Source organism: Hemitrygon akajei, chromosome 29, assembly GCF_048418815.1.
Source record: "Hemitrygon akajei chromosome 29, sHemAka1.3, whole genome shotgun sequence".
NCBI classification, from domain to species: domain Eukaryota; kingdom Metazoa; phylum Chordata; class Chondrichthyes; order Myliobatiformes; family Dasyatidae; genus Hemitrygon; species Hemitrygon akajei.
The window spans coordinates 41,132,858-41,146,895 of NC_133152.1; the positions used below are offsets into that span (position 1 = coordinate 41,132,858).

Genomic DNA, 14,038 nt, shown 5'->3' on the forward strand with positions numbered 1-14,038 from the left:
CCAGTCTTTACAACACTTTGGCATTACAAAGTACTGTATGCTAGTAATACATCCATCCCATTGATGTTAAGGATCAACTAACTTTACATCTGTAGGCAGCTTGATCCATCATCAAGGACCCCCACCATCTAGGCCATGCTCTCTTCTTGTACCAGCTATCGGGAAGGAGGGACAGGAGCCATAGGCCCTCATCAACAATTATTACCCTACAACCATCAGGCCCCTGAACCAGCATGGATAAACTCACTCACCCCAACACTGAACTGATTCCACAACCTATGGACTCACTTTCAAGGACTCTACTACTCATGTTCTCAGTATTATTTATTATTATTACTTTGTATTTGCACAACTCATCTTCTTTTCCACATTGGTTGTTTGTTGGTCATTGTTTGTATGTAGTTACTCATTGATTCTATTGTATTTCTTTGTTCTACTGGGAAAGCCCACAAGAAAATGAATCTCAAGGTGGTATATGGTAACAACAGAAAATACTGGGGGATGTCATCAGGTCAGACAGCATCTTTGGAAACTGTCGACATTTTGGGCTGAGACCCTTCTTCAGGACTGAAAGGGAAGGGGGAAGATGCCAGAATAAAAAGGTAGGGGGAGAGGAAGAGGGACTAACTAGAAGGTAATAGGTGAAGCCAGGTGGGTAGGAAAGGTAAAGGGCTGGGAAGGAAGGAATCTGATAGGGAAGGAGAGTGGATCATAGGAGAAAGGGAAGGAGAAGGGGCACCAGGTGATGAGGCCACAATGGGGAAAAGAAGAAGAGGAAAGGGGGAGGGGAATAATTTTTTTTTTACCCAAAGAAGAAATCTATTTCTGCTAGGATCACTCCCTTTATGTCTATTCATCCTTCTTCCACTAATCTCCCTCCCGGTACTTACCTCTGCAAGCAGCCAAAGTGATATATCTGCCCATTCATCTCCTCCCTCATCTCCATTCAGGGCCCCAAATAGTCCATCAATGTGAAACAACACTCCGCCTGTGAATCTGCTGGGTTCACCTATTGTGTCCGGTGCTCCCGATATGACCTCCTTTACATTGGTGACCCATCATAAATTGGGGAACTGCTTCATTGAGCACCTACGCTCCATTCACCAAAAGCTGAACTTCAAACATTTTTATTCCAATTCCTATTCCATCATGTCAGTCCAAGATGAGGCCACTCTCAGTGTGCAGGAGCAAAACTTTATATTCTGCCTGGGAAGTTTCCAACCTGATGGCATGAATATCGATTTCTACTTCTTTTTTAAAAATTCCCTCCCCTTTCCTCCTCCTTGTTTTCCACACTTTGGCCTCTTATCTCCTTTCGCCTATCACTTCCCACTGGTGTCCCTCCTTCTTCCCTTTCTCCTATGGTCCACTCTCCTCTCCTATCAGATTCATTAGTGTCCAGCCCTTTACCTTTCCTACCCACCTAGTTTCACCTATCATCTTCCAGCTAGCCCTTCTTCCCCTACCCTCACCTTTTTAGTCTGGCGTCTTCCCCTTCCTTTCCAGTCCTGAAGAAGGGTCTTGGTCCAAAACGTTGACTGTTTATTTATTTCCATGGATGCTGCCTGATCTGCTGAGTTCCTTCAGCATTTTGCATATGGTGCTTTAGATTTCCAGCATCTACAGAATTGTTTGTGTTTACGATATGGTAACATATACGTACTTTTGATTACTTTGAACTTTTGCACTGTGCTTTATATGGTTTGACCTTTTAAGTACAAAATTTAATTCTGTAAATCAACATATTGAGGTGAATTCAAAGCAAATTAACATTACTTTCGGAAATCTGAAAACTGAATCTCCGCCTCCTCCATTTGATCAATCAAATAAAACAGCATTATTTTGCTTATTCACTGTTGTTCGTTTGTGATTCTATTCTGTGTTAATCATACTTCTGAACCACACACAAATGCAACACTATGACAGATCTGGCAAGCAAATTGTTAGATCTGATGTTCAAGGATACTCCAGGTGAGCACACAAGCTGAGTGCCAGTTAAATGCCAGACTGCTCTCTAAGGAACCATTATCATCTTTCCATTTCCCACTCCAGATGCTATGTGTCCTTGTGCTAATTAGTGCTGAATGATGGAGAACTGTATTGTGAACTGACGCCAACTGGGAATTGGGTCAAGACCTTTCAAACTCACTTCAAATGGATTCTTATTGCTGCTAGAGATTAAAGTCTATGTTCTCAAATCCTTCAGCTGAATTTCAACAAAGATGTATTAATGAAAGAGCAGCGTTCTAGCTCACAAAGCTATTGAGTCTATATGAAAAATACAAATCCATTTGGTGTGTCTTCATTTCTGGTCACTTGAGACTTCACTCAGGAATAAATCTATATCAATATGTCAAATTAATTGCACCAATGATAGAGATTTACACCATATTTAACAGAAGAGCAGATTCAACATCACAAACATAAATTTCATCACTATTACTCTGAAATTTCATTTGAGGTTTAAAATTCTGAAGGTTCAACTACAAAATAAACCTTTGTACTAATAAAACAGGAAGCTTCAGGTTTTTGGAATTCCAGGCATTCATACACAACATGGCCAGACAGTAAAATGCTGTAATATATTTAGAGCTGTTAAGAGATATTTAACCAAATCCGCTGCTTGATGTATAGTCATAACAAGGTTCAGAATACAGAGTCAAAGAGTCATAGAACACTACAACACAGCAGCACAGAAATAGGCCCTTGGGTCCACCGAGTCTATGCTGAACCCCTAATCCCATTGACCTGCACCCAGACAATAGACCTCCATACCCCTCCCATCCATGTACCTCTCCAAATTTCTCTTAAATGTTGAATATCTCATATCTTAAATGTCTCATGACAAAAAAATAACCTTAGCTTTGAGGTCAAGGAATTGTGGATTTACTTTTGTCTACATACTTCTGTTACGTACCCCGTAACTGGGTCACTTACCAGCAAAGATAGAGAGGTCCGTTGAAGTCTGATGGTACTATTTTTAACAGTAATAATTGATAAAAATACACAAAAATAATATCAATGCAAACATACAGATAATATACGTCGTCAATACTAAATCTAAAAGCGCGGGTATAATAATAATCAATAAGAAATAGCTCTATCGTTGTCTAGGGGATAATGTATTGTCCGATGGAAATATAAAAGTCACTCAAGTTCATTCAAACTGCAGCTTTTGGTTGGAGAGAAAGACGGATGTTTAACTTGCCCATTCCTTTTATGATGTCAATCCTTCGAGAGTCGTTGGGGGCTGATTTCCCCTTTGTTGTTAGCTAAAGCCGTTCTCCTGTGGCAAGGCCCACCAATTCCGAGGCAAATGGAAAAGGACGCACGTGGCTTTCCACTGGCTTTCACTATTACGCTGTTACAGGATTTCGAGCGTTTCTTCTGGTGCGTCTGTAGGGCTGTTCCCACAGACCCTCTTTTATCCTGACTCACAGGGTCTCAGATGTCAATCAGGGTGGAATGATGCCATCCCCCTAACCAGCCCACATTGCCTGAGGGCTTTCCATGAAGTACAGTACTCAATACACAATTCCGTCTCCAAAAGACAATGACCTGTTCCGTGGCTTTGTATCGCCGAGGGGCTAGGACATTCCAACCTCTTTGTGGATTCTGCATGTCTTTCTCTCATTTCCTGGGTCTCCTGACCTGACTTAATAGCGATCTTGTGATTCTCGAAAAGGAGGGGGGGAGCACAGGCGTAACACCCCCTTTCTTCAACGCGTTTTTTAACCATCGGAAAAAAACGAAGTAATACAGAGTCTTACAGGATGTTAGAATCTAACACCATACAAAAGTTTTTTTTTTCACTACAGAGTAATACAGTTATACATTCAATTCAGTATCTAGATGGTTATTGATTACATTGTCACTTCCTTTAATATCTTAACATCTTGTACCTTACTAAAGTCTTGTAGCATCAGACTCCAATTTAATAACCACCTATTTTTTTTTCATTCCTTCGGCAAACAAAACTAAAGAGTTGTGATCTTAGCTTACGTGTATACTACAAAAGTTCATGCAAATACTAATCTTTATGTTGCTTTCAAACTTAACAGGCAGGCTTCCATGGGGTTGCCTTTATTATTCACTTGCTTTGTCGAAATCCCGTAAAACCGGCTTCTGCTATTTAAAAATGGCGTCCCCATTAACCCTCGCCTCTTTTACAGTTAACTCCCACGTGGGGAGCTTGTGCACCCTGACGAAATAGGTTTTCGTCCACTCCTTCCATAGGAGTTATTTTATCAACAATGTGTCCCAAACTTAGACCATCTTCTGAATTTCCACCCAATTCTTTAATTTTACGCAAGTTGCTAGTTTTCTCTTCAGGACCCTTCAGGCTATTAGTTTTCAGTTCAAACTCTTTGTTCAAACAGCATTTCAAATTCTGCCTTTTCACACCACACTCTGGAATAACAATAGCGTGTGGGGCCCTGTTACCTTCCAACTCAACCTGTAATTGATTCACAGGCTTTGTGGTACCACGCCATTGTCTCTGTAGCCTGGTGGCTGCCTTTGATATCAGTCCAGCCTTTAAATTTTCTTCATTCAATTTGGGAACTACATATTTCCCTTTTCCTTCAATAATAATATTCATCTCCCCACTAACTTTTAACACACCTTCGAGCACAAACACCTGGGAACTCTCACTTCCCACTATTACCAAGGTTAACCCTTTCTTCACTGAACCAAGTCTATCTGACCCACAAGGACTGCATTCCTTTTTAACTGAATCAAATACCTCAGACTTTTTCTGAGCTCCATTACTAGGTTCAGTACCACGTGCATCCACATCTTGGACACACTCAAACAGGACATTTGCCTCTTCCAGGCTTTCAATACCCGTACCCGGTCCAAATTCTAAATTCCCCTGATTCTCCCAGCTACTCTCTGGGCAACTCCCTTCCGGAGTAAACTCAACCCCGCGGGCTGAAACAACCTCATCTGCCAACCCAGCAGACTTCTTCAAGGTAATGGCATCCTTCTCATCTAGGACTGCCCTCATTTCCTTATCGGGAACACCTTTAGAATTTTCAACTTCTTCAAACAGTTCTGTCAAACCAGACAGATCATCCATGTCCAACTCTGGACCTTTTAACAGCTCTATCTGTTTCTCATCTTTATTTCGTGCCTCTAGAACTTTTCTCCTCGCTAAGGGCAGGTCCACCCCCTCTCCCTTACTCTCTTTCACTTTCCTATTCTCCGTTTTCCCACCCTCCTGGTACAGGGTCGGTAAAAACGTCTCGGCCAAATCGATACTGGCCGGATTTAAACTGCTCTCTGTCTCAGCTGCCTTTCGCGACATGCTGCGAGTGACCGCGCATGCGGAATAGACCTTGAAATCTAGGGGCGGAGCCTCAACACTCACAGGCTGTCTTGTCAGCGTCATTGCTGCCCAAACCTTACCACCGGCTAAATCATTACCCAGAAGGACGTCCGCGTCAGTTCTCGGAAATTCTGATCGCACCCCCATTTCAACTGGTCCAGAGACTAGCTCACAATTCATAATGACCCTATGCAAGGGCACCATTTCCATCCCTTTTCCTATTCCTTTCACAGCTACCATTCCCGTCTTGCGACCAAAATCTAGTACCTTACTGCTAATCAATGATAGTTCAGCCCCCGTGTCTCTCCAGATCCGTACTGGAACTGGTGTGTCTCCCTCCCTTACAGACACGGTTCCGTTTGACATACAAGTCTCAGACCCTTCTCGTACTCTGTCTACCCGGGGCTCTCTTGTCAATTTACTGATTACCACGGCACATCCGATAGGGACCACGGCTTTCCCTTTTCCTGTCTCCTTCCTCGGAGCAAAGCACCTAGATGCAATATGTCCCCCCTTTCCACAATTAAAACAGGTCAAGCCTGGAAATCTCTGGCCATCTTGCCTTTCCCCCTCAATCTTACCACTAGCTCCCTGCGGGACCTCTGCCTCAGCCCGCGGGCTTTCTCTATCGTTCCCACTGTCTCTCTGGTAACTTTTATTCGAGGGAAACTTTGTCTTGTGGGCTAGGGCATATTCACCTGCGAACCTAGCAAAGTCTGAGATGGACTCATTCGGCTTCTCATTCAAATGCATCCGGATATCCTCCGAAACACAACTTTTAAATTCCTCAGTCAGAATTAACTCCCTGAGACGCCAAAAATCCTCTTCCACTATCTCTGCTGTGCACCAACGGTCCAAGAGCACACCCTTCACATAGGCAAACTCAGTATACGTCTGATTCCACCCTTTCTTTAAATTTCTGAACTTTTGTCTATACGCTTCAGGTACTAATTCATAACTCCGGAGAATGGCCGCTTTCACTTTGTCATAACTCTCCGCCTCTTCCTCCTCCATGGACAATGCCGTATATGTTTGTTGTGCCTTCCCTTTTAACACACTTTGTAACAGCGCCACCCACTGATCTCTGGGCCACTTCTGATTCACTGCCACCTTCTCAAAAAGCAAGAAATAACTATCAACATCCGTCTCCTCAAACGGAGGTACTAACCTCAACTCCCGACTAACATTAAACCGCTCCTCTCGGTCTGACCCTTGATCTCTTCGCTCTTGCCTTAACTTCTCCATCTCCAAGTCATGTTTCCTCTGTTTCTCTGCCTCCCCATACTCTCTCTCCTTCTCTTTCTCAGCTGCTTCCAGTTGCTTTAACTTAATTGGATGTTCCAACCTTAATTTCTCCAACTCTAACTGAGCCGTCCCACTAGCTGGTACCTTTTCAGGGATATTTTCCAATACCTCAGCTGCAAACACATTCTTCTCAATATAATATTGAGTTATTGCCCTTCGCACCTCCCGCTTTTTCATGGACAACCTCACCTCTGCGAGGTTTAGCCCTTTCGCCAGATTTATCAAGTCTGATTTGGTGGCTTCCTCTAGCGCCTCTAGAGTCGGGTTTTCTATAAATTCATCCACATCCATCTTTGCTGGTTTCCCGTCTGGCTACCCGCATAACCAGATCCAAGTTTGGACTTACAAGCCCGATTCACTGGCCTCCCAATTCTGTGTCAAATCCCGGACGAGCCCCCAATTGTTACGTACCCCGTAACTGGGTCACTTACCAGCAAAGATAGAGAGGTCTGTTGAAGTCTGATGGTACTATTTTTAACAGTATTTATTGATAAAAATACACAAAAATAATATCAATGCAAACATAGATAATATACGTCGTCAATACTAAATCTAAAAGCGCAGGTATAATAATAATCAATAAGAAATAGCTCTATCGTTGTCTAGGGGATAATGTATTGTCCGATGGAAATATAAGACACTCAAGTTCATTCAAGCTGCAGCTTTTGGTTGGAGAGAAAGACGGATGTTTAACTTGCCCATTCCTTTTATGATGTCAATCCTTCGAGAGTCGTTGGGGGCTGATTTCCCCTTTGTTGTTAGCTAAAGCCGTTCTCCTGTGGCAAGGCCCACCAATTCCGAGGCAAATGGAAAAGGACGCACGTGGCTTTCCACTGGCTTTCGCTATTACGCTGTTACAGGATTTCGAGCATTTCTTCTGGTGCATCTGAGGGGCTGTTCCCACAGACCCTCTTTTATCCTGACTCACAGGGTCTCAGATGTCAATCAGGGTGGAATGATGCCATCCCCCTAACCAGCCCACGTTGCCTGAGGGCTTTCCATGAAGTACAGTACTCAATACACAATTCCGTCTCCAAAAGACAATGACCTGTTCCGTGGCTTTGTATCGCCGAGGGGCTAGGACATTCCAACCTCTTTGTGGATTCTGCATGTCTTTCTCTCATTTCCTGGGTCTCCTGACCTGACTTAATAGCGATCTTGCGATTCTCGAAAGGGGGGGGGGGAGCACAGGCGTAACACTTCCTAATAAATTTTACCCATTTAAAATCACTCATGGTAACCCAAGGGCACAATAAAATTAAAAGTTTATAGAACTGATCAAACAAATTTCAAAATATGCAACTATAGACAAAATCATAATAGACCAAGTACAGCCAACTGTAATGTTTTAAATCAAGCAACAGAAGGCCTTGCTCTCCCAAACACAAGTACAGAATTGTTCAGAGGGCAACTTCAATAAAACATTAGCTCTATATATGGAAAATAATCTACTTAAACAACCTTGAGTGCTCCGAACTATGATTGTTCATTTATTTACAACTTTGCTTACTTTGTAATACTGCCATCAGGAAGGAGGTAAGGCCTCTTACGTGTTTAGGAAGCTTAGGAACAATTTACCCTTCAACTGTCAGGGTCCTGAACCAGCATGATTAACTTCATTCACCCTAACATTAAACTGATTCTACAACCTATGGACTCACTTTCAAGGACTCTGCAACCCATGTTCTCAACATTATTTATTTATTGGTTGGTTGATTTCGATTATCGGGGATTTTTGTATTTGCACAATTTGTCTTCTTTTGCACATTGGTTTGTCAGTCTCTGTGTGTAGTTTTTCACTGATTCTATAGTATATTTTTGTTCTACTGTGAATATCAGCATAAAAATGAATCTCAGGGTAGTATATGGTAACATATATGTACTTTGATAATACATTTGTTACCTGTTTGTCAAAGGTGGGAGTTGGAGGGAAGGGGAGACCATTTTATTTTTACACTATTGTCTATTCAGATGTCTTTGCCATGTCTTTTGGCAGTTTTCACTCTACCCCAAAGCCCCCACATTTAGAAAAGAAAAGTTTGAAAATAGTACAAGAACCTCTACTTCTAGAGTATATACCTCTACTTATAAAATTACAAAGCAACTTTATAATTGCTTCAAAGTTCAAAGCAATTATAAAAGTATGTACAAGTCAACTCCTCCATGGACAGTGCCATGCCTGGCTGTGAAAGGAGGAGGTTTGGGCATGGAGCTGGCATCCCATCCAATAAAAACCTAAAGCTACAGAAACGCCAACAGAAGCTCCAAAGACCTCGTCTCTAGGAGAGGAAAGATCTCTGACGATGGGCTACACCTGGGGATATCTTGAAAGACTAGCCCTGGATAGAGGACTGTAAGGACTATGAGTTTAAGTATTGTAAGTACTGTATTTGATAGAAGAAATTAGAATGCAAATAGAATAAATTCCCAATATCTCAGTAACAGTGGCTGCTGACTTTTCCTGTGCACTCCCTGCTTTCATAATGATTTAGCAGTATTCTACAGCAGGGTTATAAGCAAGAATGACTAATGCATCTTCCTTGCAAGAAATATTTTAAAAATTGTATTTATTTGTTTACTTACTTACTGAGATACAGCACGGAATAGATTCTTCCGGCCCTTTTGAGTTGCGCCATCCAGTAATCCCGATTTAATCCTAGCCCAATCATGGGACAATTTACAATGACCAATTAATCTATCTAATGGTGTATCTTTGGACTATGGGAGGAAGATGGAACACCTGGATGAAACCCTTACAGTTACAAGAAGAATGTACAAACTCCTTACAGGCAGCGCCGGGCATTGAACCTAGGTCGCCTGTACTGTAACACATTGTGCTAACCACCACACTGCTGTGCCACCCTATACAGCTATACAATGCATTAATATTTTAGTTTTACAATGCTTTAATATTTTTTAATTTAATATGCATGGTAGTTTTGCTGCATAACCTATACACAAGTTGGTACCACAACCAGAAAATAATAAGCACTTTTTAATATGAATTTTAATTTGTCCAAAATTGGGGGGAAAGGTACCTTAAAATTAGTCGTCTAATTTATGATGCATGATGCAACCATACATTATTCTCAACAGGAATTGGCTACAGTTTTCAAAATTAGTAGCCATGTGAACACTAACATCTCTTTTTCACATATACCTGGTGAATGTTGTTATTTTCCATAACATCAAGTTTTTTTTTTTATTAATTCAGGTAGTCATTTAAGTTTCAAACATCCCTCTGCCATATCCCTCAAAAAGAAAGGTAAGAACATTTCTCATGGTAAAAGTATGTGAAGCTAAGTGATCTTACAGTCAGTCCTATTCCAAGTTTTCAAATTGCAGGTTAGTTACTGGTGGTGTCTTCGTTTTCTGGTATTCTGGATCCTCCCTGGTTATCAGATTTCTTCTTTCCTTTTCCGGCAGTGATGAGTTTCTTTTCCTTCTGCTCAGCATTACTAGCAGCAAGTTCATTACATTTCTCTGTAATGAAGTTTTCCTGGGGAAAAAGACCTTGTACTTCAATTAATGAGCTTCAGGTTCATTAAAACACATGCTGCAGTTTGCTGAGTGGTCTCTCTCTCACAGCTCAGATGTCACTTTTATAGATTTTCACAAAGTTAATGTTTCAAGTCAGTTTCTTCTTGGTCCAGTTACCCTATTTAAAGGGTTCATTGTATCCAAGGACCTTCAAGGGATGAAAGCCATCATTTTGTTAGTACACTGGGTAATCGATGGGATGTGGCAAATGGTGTTCCTCAAGGATCTGTACTTTGACTTGTAAAAAGGAATGAAGTGAGATAAATTTGGTAGACAGAACAGTAAAGTTCATTCTGCCAGTACAGTATACTTTTAAAATACCCAATAAAAGCATTATGCAAAAGTGACATATGAATATCACTTAAAGCATCTTAACACGAGCAGGAGTGCATTGTAAATTACTGTTTTGGTAACACTATCGTGGAGGATGTGAAGTGTGTTAAGTCTGCCATCATGAATTCATTACTGTTTTTAGTGGTGGACCTTGGAAGATTGTTGTATTCTCAAAAACACTCCACGCTGAGCTAGGTCATGATCTAATAGATCCGATACAGAGGTAAATGTAAGCGAGATGGAAAGACACCAGGCATCAAAAGAAGAAAAGTGAAAAAGAAGCTTAATAGTGCATTAAAGGTCTTTATCACTTAGATTAAGATTTAAAACTTTAATTGGAAACCAAATTATAACATTTGAACTCCTCAGCTGACACTAAAACAAAAATTGCACAAGAGACCACAAAAATAATCACAAAAGAGATTCCAACTTGTATAACTTAAAGTTGACTGAAGAACTACAGGTGTGTCTGATTAGGAATAGACAAACTGTTAATGATGAAAATAAAACAGGGGTTCACAACCTGGGATCCACAAACCCCTTGCTTAATGGTATTGGTCCATGACATAAAATTGTTAGACATCCCTACCCTAAGACAAAGGAGCAGAATTGGGCAAATCAGCCCATCAAGTCTGTTCTGCCAATCTATCACGGCTAATTTATTATCCCTCTCAACTCCTTTCTTCTGCCCTCTTCCCATAACTTTTGATGCCCTTACTAATTAAGAACTTATCACCCTCTACTACCAATAAAATAGAAGCACTGTGTAGTATTTTACTAAATTATTCACAACAGAAGATCCTTTGTTTTGTGGTGAATTCAATCAATTTCAGTAATTGTGTACAGTTGCAAAAATATGTTTGAAAGTCCTTTGCAATCACCTGGTTTTCTGCATTACTCATAAAGTGTGGTCTGATCTTCATCTAAGTCACAATAGACAAACACAATCTGCCTAAACTAATAACAAACAATTGTACTTTTCATGATCTTTAGTGAAAACAGTTTTATCATTCACAATCCAGGCTGGAAAAGTATGTGAACCCTTGTACTTAATAATTGGTAGAACTTCCTTTACAGCAATAATCTCCACCAAATGTTTCCTGTAGCTGCTGATCAGACTTGCACAATGGTGAGGAGGAATTTTAGACTATTCCTCCTTACAAAACTGCTTCAGTTCATCAATATTTATATGATACCTTGCATGAACAGTCCTCTCCAGGTCATGCCACAGCATCTCATTGGTTGAAGGTCTGGACTCTGATCAAAACACAAATTTTCTTCTTTTTATGCCATTCGATTGTTGATTTACTCTTGTGTTTCAGATCATTGTCTTGCTGCATCTTCCAACTTCTACTTAGCTTCAGGTGACGGGCTGTTACCCTGACATTCGCCTGTAAAATGTCCTGATACAATTTTGAATTCATCGTTCCTGTAACTATTGCAATCTATCCAGGCCAGAGGCAGCAAAGCAGCCCAAACCATGACATTCCTTCCACCATGTGTCATAGTTGGAATGAAGTTTTGGTATTAGAGAGCAGTGCCCTTTTCCTCCAAACACAGTGGTGTGCATTTTTGCCAAAAACTTCAACTCTTGTCTCATCTGTCCACAGAACATTGTCCTAGAACGTTGTGGAACATTCAGGTGGTCTTTTTCAAATCTGAGACATGAACAGCAGTGGCTTCCTCTGTGGTGTCTTCCACGAACACCATTCTCGATCAGTATTTTTCTTATGGTGGGCACATCAACAGAAACTTGAGCAAGTTCTAGAAATTTCTGTAGGTCTTTTACTGTTGCCCTTGGGTTCTTTTTAACCTCCTTCAGCATTGTACATTGTGCTCTTGGTGTGATCTTTGCAGGACACCCACTCCTAGGAAGAGTAGCAACAGCACTGAATTTCCTCCATTTGTAGACAATTTCTCTTACTGTAACACTCAGGTCTTTTGAAATGTTTTTCTAGCCTTTTCCAGCTTCATGCATCTCTACAATTCTTCTAAGGTCCTTTGAAAGTTATTTTGATCAAGGCATGGTGCACATACACTGATCCTTCTTGAGAAGAGCAGGCTCTGTCAGTAACCTGACTTTGTGTGTCCTTTTTATAGGGCAGGGCTCCTCTACAACCCACACCTCCAACCTCATCTCATTGACTGAAACACCTGAATCCAAATAGCTTTTGTAGAAGGCATAATTTTATGAACCTAGACTGTGATTGTTTAAATTGTGTACTCAGTATTGATGAGAAGTACAATTGTTTGTGTGTTATTAGCTTAGCCAGATTGTGCTTGTCTATTATTGTAACTTAGATGAAGATCAGACCACATTTTATGAGTAATTAATGCAGAAAACCAGGTAATTGCAAAGGGTTCACAAACTTTTTCTTGCAGCTGTAGATGGGTGCATGAAATGGTTTGAGACCACACGAGAAAGAAAGGGTAGTCACATGACTGTGAGGGAAATGGAGGAATGTGGACATTGCGTAGGCATAAGGGATTAGTGGTCACTTGGTTACTAGTCGGTTCAACCCAATGTTGTGGGCTGAAGGGGCTGTTCCTGTACTGTGTACTATTCTATGGTCTAAAAGAAGCCTCAAATTTCCTGTTGCCTATTCCAGTTGGAAATACATGGTTGGAAGTCCAGTTTGTTATATACAGATGTTCGGCCAGGATAATATAAAGCCATACAGTAGACCTTCTTTAGAATAGTTGGATAGACAACATCAGCAATAGATGCCAGCAAGAATCAAGGCCTCTGAATGAGCAGGAAGAAAGAGAAGTTATGATTTTAAGTATACCTTGCACAGATGATTAATTGTTCTTCATTGGTGCTTTTGTCCTGCTGAGAGCTTCAGAAAGAGCTCCAGTGAAATTTAATAAGTCAAACATTAACGGAATACCAGGAACTTAACCTAACCTAACCATACTTATGTCCATTCCATTTTACCTCAGAATTTTTATCTCAAGATATTAAATAAATTCAGAGCAAGACCTGTTTGTGATCTTAAGATGTTCTGATATTCTGTCATTTAAAGGGCATCCCATTTACAACACTTTTTAATGGTGAAGATAAAGTTTTAACACAATTACAATAGTCATTGTAAATACAAAGAAAAGTGAATCTTCACCAGTGCTTTGCTTCTTCGTGCTAGCAGTTTCACATCATCAGTATTAATGGTGGTCCTCTTGCCATGCCTGTAGGAAGATATCAAAGTTAACTTCCATCAATTCTACATTAAATCTTGAAATTAAAATGAGTGTGCATCTTTCAGGGAGAAAACATTTGGAATCTGCATGACCAAATTTACGATATGTCTCACATTTTGTTGCAAATACATTATCCAGGTTTAAGTACAGTACTAAGTGCTCACAGCTGTTTTTCAGAAGAAATGCTACAAGGTGCTGTGTGTTCCAATGGTTCTAATTGTTATAGAATCACACAAAGAGCTCAATTTCGCCCATGTGACCTATTACCAACTAAACCGTACATCGTGTGGATAGTCAGAGGCTTCACCCCAGGGCTGAAATGGCCAGCATGAG

At 40.8% G+C, this 14,038-nt stretch overlaps 1 protein-coding gene across 4 annotated transcripts in view; it reads right to left on the reverse strand.

The window, feature by feature from the left end:
• Positions 1-14,038, reverse strand: part of cenps (centromere protein S) — a 59,911-nt gene that overhangs the window by 11,155 nt on the left and 34,718 nt on the right. For 3 of the 4 annotated variants that reach the window (XM_073032213.1, XM_073032214.1, XM_073032215.1), the window contains exons 4-5: positions 13,627-13,693; positions 9,948-10,133 (exon numbers count right to left, since the gene is read on the reverse strand). In XM_073032213.1, the coding sequence (XP_072888314.1) occupies positions 9,981-10,133; positions 13,627-13,693 (220 nt within the window). In that variant the 3' untranslated portion in view covers positions 9,948-9,980. The remainder of the gene's footprint in view (positions 1-9,947; positions 10,134-13,626; positions 13,694-14,038) is intronic. The other variant, XM_073032211.1, reaches the window with a different exon arrangement.